Source organism: Sorex araneus, chromosome 8 (assembly GCF_027595985.1).
Source record: "Sorex araneus isolate mSorAra2 chromosome 8, mSorAra2.pri, whole genome shotgun sequence".
Classification (NCBI taxonomy): domain Eukaryota; kingdom Metazoa; phylum Chordata; class Mammalia; order Eulipotyphla; family Soricidae; genus Sorex; species Sorex araneus.
Window position 1 is genome coordinate 32,814,159 of NC_073309.1, and position 23,524 is coordinate 32,837,682.

Below are 23,524 nucleotides of genomic sequence, written 5' to 3' on the forward strand. Positions count from 1 at the left end.
CCTTCCCCAGTGACACTTTTTAAATTGTAATCTCTTCATTAAACACTCCTAGCATTTTTCAGACATAGTGTATTTTATGTTTTTATTCTCACAATAAAATTAACTGGGTATTTGTTCACTGCTGTATCACAGGCTTTTAGAAGTACAAGTTTTCTTGTAAATTAATAATCCATGAATAATTTAGAATGGATAATGTAATTAAATTTTAAAGACAATCTAATGTAACTAATTTATTTCTAAGAATTTGGTCTTAATTACCTTCAACTATACCATAAACTGAACTATCCAAATTTCATTTACATAAGTACTGATTTCATATTACTTTTGTTCATTTTGATTGTTAAAATTGTTTTGAATCTTTAAAATATATGGGTATTGATCTTAGTAGGAGACATCCTAGGTGCTTAAAAATTGTAATTCTCAATATTTCTGTTTTAAATTTTTGCATTCTGATAGCATTTTATTTTCATATCACTTAAAATTTAAACTGACACATCCTCAGGTTGCCAGGCTGTACAGGTGAGAGAGATCAAGAACAAGTGTCACCACTTACAGCCACAGACAGGCAGCGAAAGCCAGAGTGCCAGGGAATGTGCCCAGACACTACTGGAAAGAATCAGTTTCTTTCTGAGACCTGCCTTAGAAATAGCATCACATTTTAATCACAAATTATGTGCTATCAGAGAAAGATGTAGGAAAATGTACGGAATTCAAATAAAATTTACTTCAATTCAGTAATCCCCGAATTTATGTGATAACCAGAGTTTCCTTGGATGAATATTATACACATGGTGTCAAACATAGTAGATGGTAGAATGAGGAAGGTACTGGAAATCTGAATTGCTAATAGACTTCCTTCACAAGGGGAAGTTCGGAAAACATTGCTCTAGTTCATGTGACATAAGATTTAGGTAAATAGGCTTTTTATCCATCCTTGTTCTCTCTTCTCTGCTTTTTCCTCTTAAATTTAAACAAAAAATTCTTAGAGTTAATTTTCTTTAAATTTATTGTCTCCAGACTGGCATAGGTGTGTGGTACAGTTTTCCCAAAGACCCATTTAGCAGATTATAAATAATAACCCTTACTGAAACATAACAAATCAGATCTCAGATTATTGGGACTCTGGAGCTCAAATTGCAGCACTCAGAAATTTTTACCAAAATAAATGAAGAAACAAAGAAATTTTCCTACTCTAACAACAGGGACAGAAGTCCTAACAAATCAGGGAGCTCAAATAAAGCCTCAAGCCTCATCGAGAATGACCTCAAACCAACACTCCATGCAATGGAAATGGAAATAAAAAAATCACTAGAAGAAAAATTTAACTGGCTCAAGGATGAACAGATTCAAGGTATCAAAATCCAGGCAAATTGAACTGAAGGAGTTAAAGAATATAGTAACAAGTCACAGCAACAGAGTTCAGCATGAGGAGAATCATATCAGTGATACTGAAGATAGAATTCTGGCCATCAACAATAATGAAGTGACAAAAGAAAAAGGAAGTAAAAAATGGAAGAGAATATAAAATTATTGATAGATAATAGCAAGAGGAATAATGTCCAAATTATAGGAATACTAGAGGAGAGAAAAAAAAAAGAAAGGAGAGAGACTAGTGAAAAAAATAATAACTGAGAACTTCCCAGTTCTGAGAGAGGCAGCCTCACAGATTCAAGAGTCCCAGTGAGTACCAAACAAAGTAGATACCAACAAAAGAACACCAAGATACATGTTAATCAAAATGATAAAAATCAGAAAATCGGCTACCTAAAATGCAAGAAAATAGAAAACTTTCAACTACAACGGAAACAATGTAAGAATCACCAGACGTTCCCAATGATATCTTACAAGCCAGAAAGAGTAGAATGACATATTCAAAGTATTGAATAAAAAAAACTTCCAATTTGTACTCCACCACCCAACAAACTATCATTTAGACTTTAGAGAAGGATAAGAATCTTTTCAGATAAACAAGAACTGATAGCATTTGTGACACCTAAACCAATCCTGCAAGAATTACTAAAAGACCACCTATAAAAAGCTGATACTTGCAAAAATAACTTGATTCCACACACACACACACACACACACACAAATGGCACAACAGCCCTTTATACAGTAATCTTTCTCCATGTCACTTGACCAAACTCCCTATAAAAAGGCATAGAATAGCTAAATAGCACAGGAAAGCAAATTAGTCTGTTTGCTGCCTGTAGGATCATTGAAGCATACAGGTAAATACAGATTAAGAGTGAAAAGATAGGAAGCACTCATGCAAGCCAGAGCAGTTCATTGCCCAAGGAGTTCTCATAGACAACCCTGATTTCCTGTGCTGTTTCACACTAGCAAATTAAGTTCTTTTTTATTTCATATTAAGTATAAGAATGAATGAACATAATCTGTATTTAACCTGCCCTTGCCTAGAATCATATTGCCACATATAATTCTGTTTTATTTTATTTGGGGGACACAACTGGATTTGCACATAACTTACTTCTGGCTCTGCACTCAGAGGTCGCTCCTAACATTCTCAGGCAACTATATGGGGTGCCTGGTATCAAACCTGGGTTAGCTGTGTGTAAGACAAGTGCCTTACCTGCTGTAGTATCGCTCAATTAATGTAGTATCTCTCAATTAATGTTTTTATTTTAATTTTTTGAGAATCTTGGTTTAAGGTGCCATTAATAATGGTTTCTTATGTACTTAACACCACATCCATCACCAGTGTACCCACCTCCCTCTAATGTATTCTTTTGAAGTAATGTATTTTTTTCTTATGGGAGGGGGGAATCGCAAGTGATTCATAATGGATCTGAGGGATTGCTCCCAATGATTTTCAGCCAACCAGCCTGGACAGCTAAATGCTTCAGGCCCAAGGATTAATTTTTCATAGTACTTAATATTATGTAATACTTAATATTAAGTAATTTCATAATTACTTTTTTGTAATACTTAAAAGTACTTACTATTTGACAAGAACTTTTTTTGCAGGATGCATTTTACAATTATCTCAGTTACCCCTCCCAAACTTCTCTAGACGAGGAGCATTACTTATCTTCATTACATTAATGTAGTAACAGTAGCTCAGAAACTTGCCCAAGTACCCCTGCCTAGGAAATAGTAGAACTAGGACATAATCTTTGACTCTGTCTAACTAGTTATATTCCTATGTACTATATATCACTTCTTCATTAGCTGTTGAAACATGAACATACTTATTAATGGTCACAACGGTGCCTAGAATTTCAGTTAGTTTAAATGGTACAGTATTTTGACTCTTTGCTCCCTACATTTTCTATTGTCTTTTCACTTATAAATAGAACCATTGTGCTACCCAATCATTTCCTTGGGTCCTTATCCATCTAAAGAGTATGGCTGTGCATATAGATGATTCTAAATACCTAATGCATATAAAAGATGCAAATAATTTTAAATCAAATACTGTAGCCCTGTAGTACTATCGTTCCATTGTTCATCAGTTTGCTCAAGCAGGCACCAGTAACAGATATCTCCCTTGTGAGATTTATTGTTACTGTTTTTGGCATATTGAATACGCCACAGGTAGCTTGACAGGCTCTGATGTGCAGGCAGGATACTCTTGGTAGCTTGCAGGGCTCTCTGAGAGGGACTGAGGAATTGAACCCGGTTTGTCCACATACAAGGCAAACGCCCTACCCGCTGTGCTATCAAATACTGGTGATTTTATATAAAATTTGCTGCATTTTTTAATGGAGCGATAGCACAGTGGGTAGGGCGCTTGCCTTGCACGTGCCCAACCCGGGTTTTATTCCTCATTTTGGACTACATGTAACTTAATGTCCTCTTTATTCAGTGTATTTTTCAAAATATGCAAGAAAGATGAAGTCCTACTTCATCTTTTGAACATTTTTGAAGAAAAACGTTTTGTTTTTCTTCAGAGCTTTGCTTATATTCTTTCCACTACTCCCAGAATATATCTGACATATCCTCATATTTATTACCTTGTACTCAGCAAACCACCAAATTCCATAGAGTCTTCCCTTCTGTTTACTCAAAACTATCTTTACCCATGGATAACCCATGGATTTCTCCAGCTCATCTCCTTCCTACCAGATCACTTATCTTCAGGCTATTCTTGTACCTCTCCAAACCATTTTTTTCTGTAGCGCTCATACAAAAAATAAATCTATAACACTGAAATCCTTTTATAGTTTTCTGTGCCCTTAGAATGAGATAACAGTTTTCACTATGGTACACCAGACCCTTTTAAATCTTGTTCCATTACTTATCTATAAAAAGATAAGAAAAGTTATCTATTACAAGATAAGTAAAGACATACTGAGTTGTATACAGTTCTCCATTTGTATCACACTTTTAAAATTTTCCTTTCAAGCCTCTTAATGGATTCTTTTTCTCTGGAGATTTCTTCCTCTCCATTTAACCCACCTAATGGCTATTCGTGTTTTAGGTCTTGATTAGTGGTTAATTTGAACAACACTAATCATATAATATCTGACACAGAGTATGCCGTCTGGAAGTACTTGCTGGATGGATAAACTACTGACCTGATTTATTAGATGATTATATCACATTGAATTTCAAGTAGGAGTGACCTGCTAATTCCTTGCTGGCTATAACTACCTGTTTAGCACTGACTATGGTCTGTTGCATTTATTTTCCTCTTATCTCAGAGTTCCTTGGAATCAGAGAGCACGACTTTTTACATTTAATTTTAGCATCTAGAATAGTACTGGCCCAAAGGAAATGCGTAGTAAATATTGTTTTAATGATTCATTTGGAAGGAGTTTGCTTAAATAAATGGTACTGTTTTTGAGGTATTATTTGCCTCAACTGAGGTCTAATATGATTTTAAGTATAGAAATCAGTTTTAATAAACTAAGTTGTGCGATCAGGACAATAGTCCAAATTTTGGAATACTTCCATTAGGCCATTTTTTCATGTCCAAATATAGTCATTGTCCACTCTGCCCTAGTTCTAGACACCCACCTAACAGCATTTCTTTTAAATTATACCTTAAATATCACAGTATCACTGTATCATTGTCATCCTGTTGCTCATCAATTTGCTCAAGCGGGCACCAGTAACGTCTTCATGTGAAACTTGTTACTGTTTTTGGCATATCAGATATGCCATGGGTAGGTTGCCACGCTCTGCCGTGCGGGCAAGATACTCTCAGTAGCTTACCGGGCTCTCTGAGAGGGGCAGAAGAATTGAACCCAGGTCAGCCACATGCAAGGCGAACACCCTAACTGCTGTGCTATTGTTCCAGCCCATACCTTAAATATATATAACAAAAATACATCTTCTGAATCATTTTTAATTTTGTTTTGTTTTGTCTGGGCATCACACCCAGCTATTATCAGGGTTTACCCCTGGCCCTACTCAGGGATTACTCCTGGTAGGTTCAGGGGACCATACTGAACCAGGGTCAGTATAGCCAGGAACTGAACTAGGATTGGTCATGTGTAAAGTAAATGTCCTGCCTGCTGTACTGTCCCCTATTTAAACCACTTTTAAGTGTGTATTCAGTAACAAACGATACATACTCCTATATAGACATCTTCATTATATATTTATTACCACTTTTATTAAGAAATTTCTCCTTATGCCATCTACCTCCCCAGTCTTTGATAAATCTTTAAACTTAGTGAATTTGCCGATTCTAGGTATAGCATACGAGTGGAATCATACAGCATTTGTCCTTTTCTGTCTTATTTCTATTAGCATGCTATTTTCTTTTTTTTTGTTTTGTTTTGTTTTGTTTTGTTTTTGGGTCACACCCGGCAATGCACAGAGGTTACTCCTGGCTCATGCACTCAGGAGGAATTACTCCTGGCAGTGCTCAGGGGACCATATGGGATGCTGGGAATTGAACCCGGGTCGGGCGCGTGCAAGGCAAACGCCCTACCCACTGTAGCATGCTATTTTCATCTTTCATCAGGCATCATCTGGCATCAGAACTTTATTTCCTTCATGCTTAATTATTGATTCATCTGTTTTTAAACTTGACTTTTTTCACCTTTAAACTATTTAAAGTAATCTGAAATAGACATTGGTTTACAAGTATCTGTTTGAATGCCTGTTTTAAAGGTTTTCAGGTATGTCTAGAAGCAAGATTGCTGGAGTTATCAAGCAATTATATGCTTAACTTTTAAAGTAACCAAAACCATTTTTTATTGCTGCTGCACAATTTTGCATTCCTACCAGTAATGTATAAAGGAGTCCACTTTTCAGCCTCATTACCAAAATGTATCTTCCCTTTATTGTTATGATATTCTTAAAAGGTATAAGATGTATGTCAGTGGGGTTTTCATTTGCATTTCTCTACTGACTAATAATGCTGAACATTTTTTCATGTACTTATTTACCTTTTGTATGCCTTCTTTAGGGAAACGTCTGTTCAGATTTTTTGCTCAGTTTTAAATTAGGTTGTCTTCTCATTGATGAATTTGTTGAGCCTTATTTTGTATTCTACATGTTAAACTCTTTTTATGAATTCTTAAATACCTATAGTGTGTGTGTGTGTGTGTGTGTGTGTGTGTGTGTGTGTGTGTGTGTATGAAATCTGCAGATCTGAAGATTATTTCCTGATCAGCCCAAATCATCCTGTGCCTTTTTATGGGAGTGCTTACTCCATTGATAGGAAGGACTGAGCATTTATTGCCATTTATCCATGATGAGTTTGTTTGCTTATGCCATTTGGTCTTTACTTTTTAATTTGAGGCCATTCAATATTCCTAATTGTAGGATAACATTGGATTTGCCCTTTCAGCCTTGCTGCAGGGAACTTAGGTTTATCTGGTTACACCCATCACAGTGCTCCCATTCCTCTGTTTATCTGTAAACTCTTCTCTGTGCTCTCCTCCCCAACCAATTAATCACCTTTTCCCCTAATCAGATTGTTAACTTGTAAGATCAGATCCTTCAAGGACATTGAACTTGTAAGTTAAATATTGCTTGTCTCTGTCTTTTGCATAGTTTACTTTCAAGCAATGTCCTTTCTGTATGGACACAGGAAGACAGTTAATATTATGGTTTGTAACTTGTGGGTTGATTGACCCCGAATAATATTTACTCCTGGGTTTCTGCTTTCTTTTTTTTTTTTTTTTTTTTTTTTTTGCTTTTTGGGTCACACCCAGCGATGCTCAGGGGTTACTCCTGGCTTTGCACTCAGGAATTACTCCTGGCAGTGCTTGGGGGACCATATGGGATGCCGGGGATCGAACCCGGGTCGGCCGCGTGCAAGGCAAACGCCCTACCCGCTGTGCTATCGCTCCGGCCCAGGTTTCTGCTTTCTTGACTCAGTTGCCCTTAGTCCCTAGCACCCCAAAAGCAGGGTCCCGACGAGGGACTGAATGGACCCAGGGCAAGCTGTGAGCTACCCTAGCATCGAAATGGGCCAGGCCAAAGCACCACAATACTCAACTATAAGTTGAGGGCATGATCATGAACAAATGCTGTCATGATCCAAAAATAACGACAAGATTAGGACCCTGCTGGGGTTAGGAAGATTAACCTGGCCTGAGGACTCTGGTCTGGAATATATAGTGAATGTCCTCAGGAAGAACCAAACTTTAAGTTTGATACATCTCTTGCAGTGCTCATACAGAATGACATTGCTAGAAACATAGAAGTAGGTTTACTACAACTATTTAAATGGATTATTAGCTGAGGAAAGAAGAAAGCGACACACCCTCGTTGGGATCCCACCCTTGAACAGATCTCCTAGTAATCTGAAGTAATCTCCTTGGATGAGATTTTGTTAATCTCCTGGAAGAGTGGTCTTACACCTCTTTGTTGATTTGTTAATGTTCAGCCCACCTTGTATCACCAACCTATGTGATTGCTATATAAACTAAGACTGTAAGATCTGAGGGGGCTGGAGAGAAAGAAGCAGAAGGGCAGTGGAGATTGGAATAAACTGTAACTGAGACCAACTAGCCTGGCCCTTGTTCCATCCTTCGCCTACCTATCGCCATCGACCTCCCCAGGGTGGGGGAAGCAGCGTGAGACTACCGAACGTGGGTGACTGGGGAGATAGAGTGCCACTGCCCCTTCTGTGTATACACGCCTAATGAAACAGGTTTGGATGCTACAAATATTCCCAGATTCTGAGAATGTTTTTTATTACTCCTTAACTCTTGTAGCATTTTGGGGATTCTTTTCATTCAATACTTTTTATATATCATTTATTTCTCTTTGTATTGTAGAGTTCTGTTGAATACCATGTTCTTTCCTTTTTTCAAAATATGAAATTTTGCTTCTATCTTTCTTTAAGAGCTCTACTCTGTCTGGTTCTTGCTATTTTGAACACCACAACTTGTTTTTGTTATTCTGTTTCAGTTTATTTTGAATGTCATTCTATGGGATGCTTGGATGAGTGCTCATATTTCCAATCACCCTCTTCAGATTTGGGAAGTTTTTGACTTTTTTGTTGTTTTTGGTTTGGGGACCACATATCTCTGTGTTCAGGTCTTACTCCTGGCTGTATGCTCAGGGATTGCTCCTGAAGGACGCAGGGTGTGGGTAATTGAAACCAGGTGACTGCATGCAAGGCAAGTATGTTACCCAATGTCCTTATCTCTGTACAATTATAAGGAGGCTATTATTTCTTAACTCCATTCTCCTCCTTTCACTCCTTCCTCTCACAGGATTTAATTTCTTCATTTTTCCTCAGCAGTATCTCATATTCTCTTAATTTTTTTCTTCAGTCTCTTTTCTTTTATCTTTTCTTTATTGATTGAGTTGTGTACCGAATCTTTGAGGTCTTGATTTTATTTTCAGCTTTACCTTTTCTGCTGCAGACACTTGCTACTGTATTCTTTAGCTCTTATTTATTTGAATGAGTGTTTTCATTTTCCCCCCTCAGTCTTTCTCCATGTTTATTGATTTTTTTCTGTTCAAATGTCTTTATCAGATCATTAGACATCACTATGGATGTTGTTATCAACTGTGGGTTGGGGTGTGATTCACCTTGTTCCCTGGGACAAGGTGAAAAGGAAATCCCTTGTGGTTTCTTGTATTGCCCATGCAGCTAATGTTCCCATTGTTTCCCATAATGCCTCTCACCACAACTTATCGTTAATGATTCCACCCGGCACTCACTCCAAGGACTCCTGTTAGCTTAGGTGGAACTGACAGAGGCTCAGCCTTCATTGATAGTCCCACAGGTGACTGGGCTGAGCTGAGAGGAGCTCACCAGGTTGGCTTTGGGGAGCTCCAAGAATTCCATTGGTTTTCAGCTCCATACACAGCTGGACCAGGACTTGGGAAATTCTGGGGTTCCTGCTGACTTGGGTGGTCATTGATGCAGGGGTAGGTCATTGATGCTATTGGGCTAGCAGCTCCAGGATTTACTTGTAATTGGAAGTTTGTTTCAACTACCGTTGTAGATTCTCTATACAGTTTTTGTTTCAGGTACATCATTTCAGAATCTTTTCTTTCTGTCTTTTAGTCATCATCTTATTATTCCCTAATATTAAAGAGCAAAAGTTTTAAGTGTTTATGAAGTCAGCATAACTGATCTTGCACGTATGGGTAATGCTTTTTGTGTCATACCTAACAAAAGCAAAAGCAAATGAAATGGGAAGTGTTTGAAAGCATTTTTTTTTATATAAATAACTGTTCTCTCACAATATCTACTAGTCAACAAATATAACATTTTGTTATACTTTGAATGTTACTGTGAATATCAAATTTGTGAAGCCATGCAGATATAATATCACAATTCCATTGGCATTTAAAATCTCAGTTCAGATCACTGTGGTTTTCATAGTGTAATGTTGCTTAGTAAATGGTGGTTTTTTGTGGTTTTTTTTTTTTCAGTAAAGTCAAATTTTCAGTGAAGTGAAGGATACATTTGTTTTCCTATTTGAAGAGCAGTATAAAGAGGAACAGTACCTTAAAACAATAAAAAAAAAAAAGACCTCTTGTCCATTGTGCTCATTTTATGGATTAAAAAACAAAATTGAAAGACTGAAGAAACTTTCCTATGTTGAAGTCAGACAATTTGGGTATTAATCCCATCTCTTCCCACCTATATTTATTAACCTAGAAAATTACTTAGCTTATGTGGTTAATAAACATTAGTTGGCTTTTTTTAAATAAAAATATTTTAAGATGAGTACTTGCATTTCTTATCCCTGAGCAAAAAACATTATTTGAATGTTCATTTTTTATTTCATTTAAATCAAGAGTACGGAGACAGTCTTGGATAATAAACGTAATTGTGTTTGAATTCAAATCCTTGCAAAGCTGCCACTTTATGAACTTTTGCCTGGGTGATTAATGTAAAACATTGCCTTAACTGTAGAAAACATTATTTTCTATACAGGTCTTTTAAGAATTAAATGAGAATGCTATAAAAGAATTTTCACTGCTTTAGTAGATATTAATTGGTTACCTGTTCTCCTCCTATCATCCCCCAGATATACCTTTCCTGTTTATGAGAGTGAGAAAAAGTAATAACCATGCTTTCAGATATTTTATGCTCATTAAAATTGTGATAACTGCCTGACTAGATATTTTCTCCTCTTTTTCTTGTTATTTTTCCCCATTACTTATTAACACAATGTAAATGTGTTTGTAAATATGATTGTAATGATGTTTCAATTATTTTATAGATGACTAATTCCTTAAGTTGTTTGGCTCCTTTAAATAAACTGCTTTTCTAGTGCAGGTTGTTGAAAAACCTTACCTTAGTATTCTTATGTTGTACAGTGACTTATACCACCAAAATTGGATGACCATTCCAGAGTAAAACTACATGATTGAAGGAACATGTATCTGAGATCACATTTTTACTTTTTTCTCTCTGTTATTCTGGACAAACAATTTTACTTGGGCCTTAATTTTCTCTTCTGTAAAATAATGGAAGCAAAATACAATTTTTTAATTGTAAAAAGATTACAATCCTTTATAATCCTAACATATAATTAGAAATCAGTGAGAAGTTGATCTTATAAAACTTGTATATTCTGATCGCTGATTATTTGAAATAAAGGAATTGTGTACTTATGTTATAGATTTATTGTGATCATTTCACATTTTACACAAATCTCAAGTTGCTGAGTTGTAAACCTTCAAGTGATACTTATTAATTATACATCAATTAAAAGATCTGATTGGCAAAAACAAGGGATTAATAATGAGGACAGTATGTGAATTAGATACCATTGTTAGAAGGGATCCTTGTATCACTCCTTTTTTCACTTTTTGGACCACACCCAGGTGTTCTGTGATCACTCTTGGTGGACTCACGTGAACCATACAATGTTTTGGGGATGCAATTTGGGTCACCTGCATACAAAATGAGTGTCCTTCCCTTTGTATTATCTCTGACACAGATACATTTTTTTTTTTAAGTAAAAGTCGGGAAATAATTATAGGGATGACAGCTGTGATAGAAATCATTGTTCATCTTGCTTATGAAGTAAGAACATAATAAAATTTGATTCCCAGTTTCTCCTTTGAAAAAGGTGATAATAAAGATTTTAATATTAAAATGAGAATCTTTTGAGAGTGATATATTATCATTGTTACTACTTGTTTATTTCATCCAATCTCATTCTTCTTATGTGGAATTGACAACCAGTCAGTGAAACAAAAATTAAGCCAGGACTAGAAAAAAAACAAAACTGTAGCACACATTTCATACAGAAGAATCTTTCATTAATAGTACAGGAGGGTCTTTTTTTAAAAAATTTATTGAATCACTGTGAAATAGTTACAAGCTTTCATGTTTGGGTTACAATCACACAATGACCAAACACCCATCCCTCCACAGTGCACCTTCCCCCACACCAATATTCCCGGTATATCCCACCTTTCCCGCCCTTCCCCTGCCTGCATGGCAGACAATATTCTCCATACTCTCTCTCTACTTTTGGGCATTATGGCGTGCAACACAGACACTGAGAGGTCATCATGTTTGGATCACTAAGAAATGATGGCTGGAGAAATCAGTCAGGATGGGAGATGTGTGCCGAAAGTAGATAATGTATAAGAGGGTCTTAAAAAGGTTGCTGTACCCAGTTCTACATTTGTGAAAACTTCCTTATACTGACAATTTTTGGACTCCAATGAGTTATCTCAGAATTCAGCTCAATTCTAAAAATATTTACTCAGAGAATCAGATTTCACAGTTAAAAGAGCTTCCATCATCTACATCAGAAACCTATTGCAAGTGTAGACTGTCATCTGCGCTTCTGAACAACTGCTGTAAATCAGAAGATCACATGACTTCCTTCTTGGGTTCAATTAATTTTCAAGAATCGTTCATGAAAATCAAGAAAACCCATTTACTCACTAGAATATGGAGTGATTATTACTAACAATATTAAAGGATACAAGTCAACAACCGGATGAAGAGATGGAGAGGGTGAGGTGCCAGACTAAGGATCTTCAGGTTTTTTTTGGAGGTTGTGGTCAAAATAGCACATAGGAGTAAGTGTTTTGCTTCCCCAACGTGACTGTTCTCAAATGCCCTCTTTTTGGGTTTTTATAGATATTTCATTGCATAGGCTTAGGTTGATTAGCTGATTGGCCATTGATTATTGACTGATACTTCCTCTCATCCCTGTTTCTTCCCTGTTATGAAAAGACATGACTAAAAGTTCCAGCCCTCTATTGATAAGGTCCTTCTGGCAGCCAGTTATTCCATCCATAGAGGCTGACAAAAATTCACTTATAGTAATATAAACCCAGTGGCTGTTATGTAAAGAAGTTTGTTGTGAATAATGAGAATCCCATTTCATTTTCATGGCTTTTAAACATATTTGTAAACTAAGGACTAGAAACTGTGTTTTGTTACAGAATTTTGCAATTTGAACCAGGAACTGAAAATAAAAACCTAATATGCAAAGAAAATATATCGTGGTCATCTGAATAACCAAATATAGCTATATCACAGTATTATAAGGGCAAATATGTTTATTAAATATAGTGATCTAAAACCTGAGAGTTTGATAGCTACTTGTAAATATTACATATCTGATCATTTAGTTATTAACCTAAATAAGTTATGACCTCCCTCAGTGGAAATTATAACAACTTTATATTGTTTTGAAAGCATTTGGAAATACTTATCTTTGAGAAAAGTGCTGATTAACTTTCTGATTCTATAACCAAAATTATTAGTACTTCTAAAATACTTTTGTCATGGAAATTTCAAAATTAATAACTTGAGTAGAATGTCTTTTTCAATAAATACACCAAGTTGATTCACAAATTTCTGAAATTTGATTTTTTTTTAACTTTTAAATTAGTCCAATGATTATACTACAGTAGGTAGGGTGCTTGATTTGCATATGGCTCACCCAGGTTTGAAACCTAGCATCCCAAGCCCACCAGGGATGATCTAGGAGTAACCCCTGAGCATCTCTGGGTCTGGTCCAAAAATAAACAAAACAAGCTTACCTTATTAGACTTATTGAAAGCTACACATTTCAGTGAAAGGTCAGTATGTAGACAGAAAAGTTGGATGAAATTTATCTCACAATGTTTTGTACATAGTAACCATAATAACCATTATATCATCATTATTAATATTCATAAGAAAATATTGGGATACTGTGTACATTTTACAAATTAATAAACTTGGATATGGTAAGCAACTTGCTGAGATCAAATTGTGTTTTGTATCAGTCTTAGCTTTATCATTAACAAATAAACTGATATACACATTCATTTTCTCATTTGTGTCATTAAAAATGAATTTTTTTGATGAAATTAAATTTCTGCCTTGCACATAATATTCTTTGTTTCTTAAATCTAAACTCAGTGGCACAGATAAAGCCCAGGGCCTCACATATTCTCAAATTGAGATGTGCACTTTTCCACTGAGCCATATCTCTAGGGCCTTTTTCCATTTTGTTATCTCTACAGTTCCTGTTTATCTTTGTTTGACTTGTAAAAATTAAAGAGAAAGCTAAAGAAATATGAACGTTTTCATGCTCATTTATATTAGGGATTTTTTGATGGGGTGTTAGGAATGTAAGGCAAGCACTCTACAGCTAAGCTTCATCTATAGTCCCAATAGTTCTTTTTTTTTTTTATGTGAATTTTGTTTCTCTAAAAACAATTTCCTCTTGGAGAACCCAGCAAACAACCGAGAGTATCCCGCCTGCGCAACAGAGCCTGGCAACCTCCCTGTGGTGTATTGGATATGCCAAAAACAGTAACAACAAGTCTCACAATGGAGACATTACTGGTGCCCACTTGAGCAAATCAATGAACAGTGGGACGACAGTGTGACAATACAGTGCTAAAAACAATTTGACTATTATAATAGCATTTGTATTATATTCCATTTATTTCTGTGCTGAGAATTTTTTATGTTAAAATTAAATACTCCTTCTCCAGGGGCTAGAGCAATAGCACAGCGGGTAGGGCGTTTGCCTTGCACGCGGGCAGCTGACCCAGATTTGATTCCCAGCATCCCATATGGTCCCCTGAGCACCACCAGTAGTAATTCCTGAGTGCAGAGCCAGGAGTAACCCCTGTGCATCGCCAAGTGTGACACAAAAAGAAAAAAAAAACTAAAATATTTCTCCAGGAACCAGAGCCATAGTACACCTGATAGGGCTCTTGTTTTACACACAGCAAACTAAGGTTCAATACTCCATACAGCATGTGGTCTCCTGAGCCTTGCCAGGAGTCAGAAGTAGGCCCTGAGTAATGTCAGGTCTGGCCAAAAACAAACAAAACAATATTAAACACTTCTGAGGACCAAAGACTCTAGGTTTAATCCCTAGAACTACAATAAAGAAAATAAAAAATAAACATTGGATGTTTGGGCTAGAATATAAGTCAGTGGTGCTTTTACTAGATTTTCTGACTTTTTAAATTGAATTATGGCAAACTTTTAATTAGCTGGAGCAATAGCACAGCGGGTAGGGCGTTTGCCTTGCATGTGGGCAGCCGACCCGGGTTTGATTCCCAGCATCCCATATGGTCCCCTGAGCGCTGCCAGGGGTAATTCCCGAGTGCAAAGCCAGGAGTAGCCCCTATGCATCACCAGGTGTGACCCCAAAAAGAAAAAAAAAGTGCTGCTGAACGTTGCGGGGAGGGGGCAACAAAGAGCAATGGTACAGCAGGTAGGGTGCTTGCCTTGCACAAGGTTGACCCAGGGTCACTTTCTGGTGCCCCATATGATCCCTTGTATCCTGCTAAGAGTGATCCCTGAGAACCACCATGTGTGCCCCACCTATGAAAAGGGCAGGAGTTGGGGAGCCTTATGTCGGGAAACAGTTTGAGAAACAGCCCATGCCTAGGATGTAAAAGGTATTTTCAGTGATAGAGCACATGCATAGCATATATTTTCCCAGCTTTGTATTTATAATGTATCATCAAAAATGTAGCTTAACATGAATATATTGTCTTCTATGTGTCTCTTGATTAATGTGATAGGAAAACTGTTACTTCTGTCTATATTCTGGGTCTATTTTAGTAATTTTTAAAAGACAATTTTAGAAAGCCTATGTAGAAATCTTTCCTCCTCAAGCCTCAAATTTTAAGTTAAAGAAAACATTAAATTATATTTGGAACCTCCACCATTAATTAGTCGTGTGACTTGTAGTATTTATAACTTGTGTATGTTATAGCCATCCATCTGTAAATTTTCCAGATGGTAGAAAAAAGTCATGTTGACTTATTCCCTGTTTGAGCTGTCACCATGTTCTACTCTGTAATTTAGATGTCACAGATTTTTAAAATTTGTTTTTGAACTCAGTGTTTCAAGTTTTATGTAAAATATTCAGTCATTCTAAACTTAACATATTTTTTTCTACGTTGAAGTAACATTCAATGTGTTTCCCAGATTCTTTCTTCTATATTTCATCCTTGCAGTGACCCTTTATGGTAGCCAAAGTATGATCATTTTACGGATAAATAGCTAGGACAATGCATTTTTTACTTTGTAATAGACAAAACAATTTTTAATTAGAAAACCTTAAAATTTTCAGAAAAAAATACCAATGAAATTATCAATATGAACACTTAGTATAAATATGGATTGTCTGTTGATGGATGCCAAAAAAATTTACTACAGTCACTGACATTTTTCAGGGAACTGGGGAAAAACATAGAGAAAGATATTTGATAAAAACTGAATTAAAACGCCCCTTGAACATGACTTTATTTTTTTTTTAAAGACAGCTCTGTACCTGTCCACCAAAATACTTAATATTACAAAATGCCTTTCCAATTTCTTTCATAAAATTATCTGGCTACTAGCTTACTCTTAGGACCTAAGGCAGGATAAAAATCTATACCTAATTGTTCTGTTTCCTTTTTTTTTCTTTTTTTTAATTGAATCACCTTGAAATACACAGTCACAGAGTTATTCGTGATTAGGTTTTAGTCGTTCACTATTCAACACCCATCACTTCACCTGTGTGTGTTTCCTACCATTACCATTCCCCGTTTCCCTCCTGCCCCCAGCCTGCCTCGAGAGCGAACACTTCTCTCTCTCTCTCTCCTCTCTCTCTCTCTCTTTCTCTATCTCCTTTCTCTCCCCCTCTCTCCCTTCCTCCCTCTCCCTCCTTCTCTCCTATTCCCTCCCTCCCTTCCCTTTTAGGCTCCTTGTTTCCAGTACTGTTACTGAAAAGCTATCAAGTATATCGCTTTACCTACTTTCAGCACTCAGTTCTTATCCAGACTGATCATTTCCAATTACCATGGTTATAGTGGTCAGTTCTCTGCCCTAACTTCACTCCCCTACAACTACGGCAAGCTTCCTAGCATGGACCGTTCTTCCTGACCCTTGTTTCTACTGTCTTTGGATATTACTGCCATACTATGGGATTTGTTTTTAATATCCCACAAATGAGTGTGATCATTCTAGGTCTGTCCCTCTCCCTCCAACTTATTTCACTCAGCATGATACTCTCCATATCATCCATGTATAAGCAGGTTTCATGACTTCGTTTTTTGTAGGGCTGCAGAGTGTTCCATTGTGTAAATGTACCGTAGTTTCTTTATCCACTCATATGTTCTCTAGCACTTGTATTGTTTCCAGATTCTCACTATTGTGATTAGTGAGTGCTGCAATGAATATAGGAGTGCAGATGGCTTTTCTGCATTTTGCTTTTGGACCCCTAGGTTATATTCACAGGAGTGTTATTGCTGGATCATATGGAAGCTCAATTTCTAGTTTTTTGAGAAATACTCGTATTGTTTTCCAAAAAGGCTGGACCAGATAGTATGCCCACCAGCAATTAAATGAGAGTCCCTTTCTCTCTGCATCCATGCAAGCACTGGTTGTTCTTGTTCTTTCTGATGTGTGCTAGTCTCTGTGGTATGTGAGATGATATCTTATTGTTTAGATTTACATTTCCCTGATGATTACAGATGTAGAGCATTTTTTCACATATCTATTGGACAATTGTATTTTTCTTTGTGGAATTTTCTGCTCCTCTCATCATTTTTTGATGGGGTTGAATACTTTTTTTCTTGCAATGTTCTACTAGTGCCTTTTGTGTTATGTCTTATTAACTCAACACCCCTTATTAATGGGTGTTGAGTAAATAGTTTTACCCATTCCATGAGCTTTCTGTGTGTCCTGGTCATCATTTCCTTTGAGGTGCAGAAGCTTCTTTTTTAATGTAGTCCCATTTGTTTATCTTTGATTCCACTTGCTTGGTCAGTTACAATCTTCTGTTACATTAAAATTTCCATGTAAGTTTATAGACTTGCAGGGTGGTCAAAAAAAGATTGGTGGTTGCCAGTGCAAGGTAGAAGATGAAAAGTAAAGGATGAAGGGGGTCAAAAAGTACAAACTGCCAATAATAAAATTAATCCTGGGGATGTTATGTACTATATTTTGATTATAGTTTGTAACACTGTATATAAACTTGAAAGTTACTGAATAATATAAGTTTTATGACAGTGGATATTAACTTGGTTTTTTATATCATTGTGTAATATAGATAAAAACTGTTTTACACCCAAAACTAATATGTCAACCATATCTGAATATTTATGTATGTGTGTATATATATATGTGTGTGTGTGTGTGTGTGTGTGTGTGTGTGTGTGTGTGTGTGTGTGTTTGTCTGTGTATGTATATATATATGGGTTGGAGCAATAGCACCGCCAGTAAGGCATTTGCCTTGTACTCGGCCGACCCAGGTTCGATTCCTCCATCCCTCTTGGAGAGCCCAGCAAGCTACAGAGAGTATCCTGCCCGCATTGCAGAGCCTGGCAAGCTACCTGTGGTGTATTTGATATGCCAAAAACAGTAACAAGTCTCACAATGGAGACGTTACTGGTACCTGCTCAAGCAAATCGATGAACAGCAGGATCACAGTGATACAGTGTTTTATATAAGTTCATAGTGTTGATTGATAATTGACTTTTAATAGAATAAGGTGAATAATGATCATTAAAAGATGCAATTTTTCAAGTATAAAATAAATTATATACATGCAATAAAGATAAATTATATGTGAGGAAACATCTAAAAACCAATGTGCTACAATTGCCATGGCTTATTATTTTTCCTGTGCCACAATAATTGTCACTGTCACCCCGTTGCTCATTGATTTGTTTAAGCGGGCACCAGTAATGTCTCTCATTGAGAGACTTGTTGTTACTGTTTTTGGCATATCCAATACGCATGGGTAGCTTGCCAGGCTCTGCCGTGCGGGCTCCATACTCTCGGTAGATTGCCGGGCTCTCGGAGAGGGGTGGAGGAATCGAACACGGGTCGGCCGCGTGAAAGGCAAATGCCGAACCACTGTGCTATTGCTCCAGTCCGCCACAATAATTATGTAAATAAATCAGAAGCTGCAGTTCTTAAGTTTGATTATTTTACATAAAGGCTATGCTGTTTTTTTCCAACTTTGGGGAAATTATTACAGCAGATAGGATTCTTGCTTTGTATGCAAGCTCTACATTCAATCCCCAGCATACCATACAGTCTCTTACTCCTTCCTAGAGTGACTCCTAAGCATAGAGCCAGGTGCAAGCCCTGAGCACAAAGTGTGGCTCAAAAACAAACAACAAAAAGTATAATTTAAATCAAGACATAGTCCAAGTGATCAGCAGTAAGAACCAGAGTATTCTTGGGAGTGGTAGACTGGTCTTCCAAATGCTCACGCCTACCATTATGAGGGTCACCAGGTTCACACTCAGAGGTGCTTTCGAGGGACCATATGCTGGATTCTGGCAAGGATCAAATAATGGGACCTTGTACATGGTAGGCCTGTGCCCCATCCTTTTGTGTTAGCTGCTTGACCCCAGAGTAATATTTTGATTGAGCATTAAATTCTTCAGTTTTATGCAGATTTTTGCAGGCTCTGAACACTTTTGAAAGTTAATCTACCATACAAGAACACTTTGTTTTGTTGCTGTTAATGAACTCTTGAAGTTTCTTTTGGCAGATGGAGACGGACACATGGATCACTTACTGCCAGGCTGTGAAGATAAAAACTGCCAAAAAAGCATCATCTACTTAGTGAGATCTGGAACAAAACAGGTACATTAGTTTGATTTTTTTTTGTAAATATAAACAAGGTTATGTATTTGTAAAGGTATCTTCAGAGGTTAGAAGATGTAGCTAGAGAATCAGAATTAAGAGCAACCTAAATTACTAATTCTTTATTTTTATTTAAATACATTTAAATTAATTCTTAGCTATTTCTGTAGAAAAGTTACTACTATAATAACTTATGGTAAAGAAAACTGATTCCTCATCTTATAATTAAATACACATCTTATAATTAAACATTTTGTGTACTGGGAATCTAGTAAAACATAACTTTTTTTAAAAGCTTATGTAGAAGAACACCATATCTGTTTCAAAGCTAATCTTATTTTTACATATGACACAGATCTTTCTCTCATGCTGACTTTTTATAGGTAGCTTGTAGGTAAACAATTTAAAATTCGATAATCACAGAGGATTCATGACACTGAAAATTTTTCCATATTTATAGTACCTGAAAGGAAACCTGTTAGACAGTAATAAAATTAATCAGGTTGTTTTTCTATTTTGGGATAATAAAGGATATAATCACAGACTTTCATAACCTTACAGGTAGGAAACATCACTTTTTATACTAAGCAGCTAAGAAAACAAATCTTCATATAATGAGTATTCTTAAAACATTTAGTTATTTTTAATACATTTTATTATATTGACATGTTTTTGAGTTTTAAATCACTTTAAAAATTAGGTCAAGTAGAGCCAGAGTATTAGTACAGTGGGTAGAGTATTTGCATTGCACACAACCAACCTGGGTTCAATCCCCAGCGTCACATACAGCCAGGAGTGATTCCTGAGAGCAGAGCCTGGAATAACACCTTAGCATCGCAGGGTGTTGAACCCCCCCAAAAAAATTTTTTTAATAAATTAAGCCAAGTAACATATCATCACTGGCTCTTAAGGATAAGTAACCTATAGTTTATCTTGAAGTGAGACCACTTGAAGAATAGCACTGTAGCACTGTCGTCGCGTTGTTTATGATTTGCTCGAGCCAGTACCAGTAACATCTCCATTGTGAGACTTGTTGTTACTGTTTTTGGCATATCCAATAGGCCACAGCTTGCCAGGCTCTGCCATGGGACTTTTAAGAATACTTTCAATTACATAGTTATTTCTCTATGGGAAGATAAATTTTAGAATTCTTTAATGACTGTTAAGGAAGCCATGTTAAGTAAAATATTTTCTTTTTAGACTTTAATACATGTACTTTAACAAATACTTTAACAAATACAATTTTTCAGACTGAAACATTGAAACATTCTAATGGTCATATAATGCTTTTTACTTTAAAATTGAAAAATTGATTACGAATACAGCATTTTTAAAGAATAGCTCATTATATATGTATATACACATATATATGTATATACACATATATACACACACAATCCACTGCACTACACCCACTGCCAGAGTGCTTAGTTCTCAGTTCTAGTGCTGTTAGTTTGTTTCCATTCGCTATTAACTAAAAGTCTCAGGCCTTTTTTCTTTATATGTCTTATATATGAGTGAGATCATGCGGTTTCTTTTTTCTTCTGACTCACTGCACAAGATCTCCCTCGATTTTCATTCAAGTTGAAGTGAAATGCATAATTTCATTTTTGTTCTCAAATAGTCCACAGAGAGAGAGAGTGGAGAGAATGAGAGAGAGAGAGAGGGAGAGGGAGAGGGAGAGGGGGAGGGAGAGGGGGAGGGGAGGGGGAGGGGAGGGGGAGGGGGAGGGGGAGAGCGATCTCCACACTTGTGTTCCATAAAGGCTTAACAAAAGGATACTCCTACCTCAAGTGAGTAAGGGTTCCTTCTCATTCCTACCAGCACCTTTCTCACTGATGTGAGGACTGTTCTCATCCCCTTTAGATATGCCTATTGAAATCATCTCCTGTCCACATTTTTAAATGGAATTGTTAGAATTTTGTTGTTGTTGTTGAACTTTGTAACTGCTTTATATGTCTTAGGTATTAACCTTTGTCATGCATGTATTTTTTTTTTACTGGTCTGTAGGATGACTTTATTTTAGCCATCATAACTTATGATGCAGAAGCTTTTTCATTTGATGTCATTCCATTTGTTTATTTTTGCTTTAGTTTTATTTTTCATTTTGAGTCATCCTATTGATGACACCTCTGAGTCAATATCATTGAGTTCTGCCTATTTTACTGTATTTTATATATTCAGGTCTAATATCAAGACCTTTACTTTGTTTTGAGTTATATTCTTGTGTATGGTGTGAGACAAAGTACAGATCCATTATAGCGCCTGAGTTTAACCAATATCCCCAGTATCATTCTCTGCTCTATTTTTGTCACAAATTTAATGTCCATCCATACCTCTGACTGTTTACTGCTGGCTCTTAATTCTATTCCATTGATCTGAGAGCCCACCTTTATTCCAGTACCAATGTAATTCCTCCTGTCTTCTTTCTCTAAAGAATTGCTTTAGCTATTCTGGAAGTTTTATGGCATCACAAAGAGTATAGAAATATTTATGTATGTCCTTCAAAAATGCCAGGGACTTTTTATGGGGGACTGCTTTGAATATGTATCGTACTTCAGATAGAATGGCCATTTTAACTATATTATTTCTAAGAATTCATAAGCAGGGAATATGTTTCCATTTCCTTATGTCTTTTATTTATTTATTTATTTGTACTTCACTAATTAAACCTTTCTCCTCTTTAGTTAAAACCTAAGGACTTGATTTTCTTTTTGCATAATCATGAATGAGATTGACATTTTTTCTTTCCTTTTCTATGTCTCATTGTTTGCATCTAAGAATACAACAGATTTCTGTGCATTATGTGGCTTGATTCTGTTGCATGCTATTTAAATTATTGGTTTATTGTTTCTAGGAATTTTTTTGGTAGAGTTTTTTTTGTTTGTTTTTATTTTGGGGCTACCCCGACTGTGCTCAGGGATTACTCTTGACTGCATTCAGGGACCCCTCTTGGCAGGCTCAGGAGACCATATAGGGTGCCAGTGATTGAACACAGATCTTCCACATATAAGGCAAGCACCCTATCCATTGTAATATAGCTTTTGTTTCCAGGTGGGATTTCCTATATGTAAGAGCATTTCATCTGCAAATTGTGATAGTCTTCTCCATTATTAATTGGGATCCCTTAAATTTCTGTTTCTTATGAATTGCTGTGGCAGTGACTTAAAATATTGAGGAGAATGGATCTTCTCTTGTGAGGAAAATGTATCCTTTTCAAATAATGAGAAGGATCTTTTTCTTTTGCTTGATCTCAGAGAAAAGACATTCAGTTTTTTGTTAAGTAAGACAACAATAAAAACAATAAAAAAACAATTAAAAAGCTGTAGTTTTTTTTATTTTGTCTCCATTTTGTGAGGGTTTTTTATCATAAAAATGTACTGAATGTTGTCAAATGGTTTCTCTGTATCTGTTGATACAGTTTTATTTTTCCAGTTGTTAACATGATTTAATTAATTGATTTGTGTATAGGAGCCCATCAATACATTCCTGCAATAAATAACATTTGATCATGGTGTAGGATCGGTTTTATGTATTTTTGAATTTGATTCATTTAGAATTTATTGAGGCTCTTTGTATCTGTGTTTACTGGGGAAATTAGTGTGATTTTCTTTAAAACTTAAATTTAGCACTAAAGTGATATTTTTGTCTGCTTTTAGTATCAGTTATTATTGTCCCCAAAATTGCAAAAGAATTTCAATTTCTTCCACTTTCTAGAAGAGTTTGAGAAGAATAGATGATAGTAGGTCCTTTCTGAAGGTTTGGAAGAACTCATTAGTGACTCCATCTGGACCTGGGCTTTTGCTTTAGGGTAGATTTTCTTATTACTGTTGCAATTTCTATCACTTTTTTTTTTAATTGGTGATGTTGCTCCCTGGGGCCACGCATTGGGTTCCTATGCTTGCTTACTCAGCCGAAGTGCTCAAGTAGATTGCATTTCTATAGTTGTGGTGCCTGCACACCCTTGTTATAGCTCATACTTAAAGTTGAGGCGTGGAAGTTATAGCTGTGATGCTCACCAGGGATCTATAACGCACTCACATCTTTTAT

At 36.2% G+C, this 23,524-nt stretch overlaps 1 protein-coding gene across 1 annotated transcript in view; it reads left to right on the forward strand.

Annotated features, from left to right (window-relative positions):
* The window catches only part of ITFG1 (integrin alpha FG-GAP repeat containing 1), a 202,308-nt gene that overhangs the window by 99,696 nt on the left and 79,088 nt on the right, over positions 1 to 23,524 (forward strand). The window contains exon 9 of the mRNA XM_004600970.3: positions 19,380 to 19,474. Within this exon, the coding sequence (XP_004601027.3) occupies positions 19,380 to 19,474 (95 nt within the window). The remainder of the gene's footprint in view (positions 1 to 19,379; positions 19,475 to 23,524) is intronic.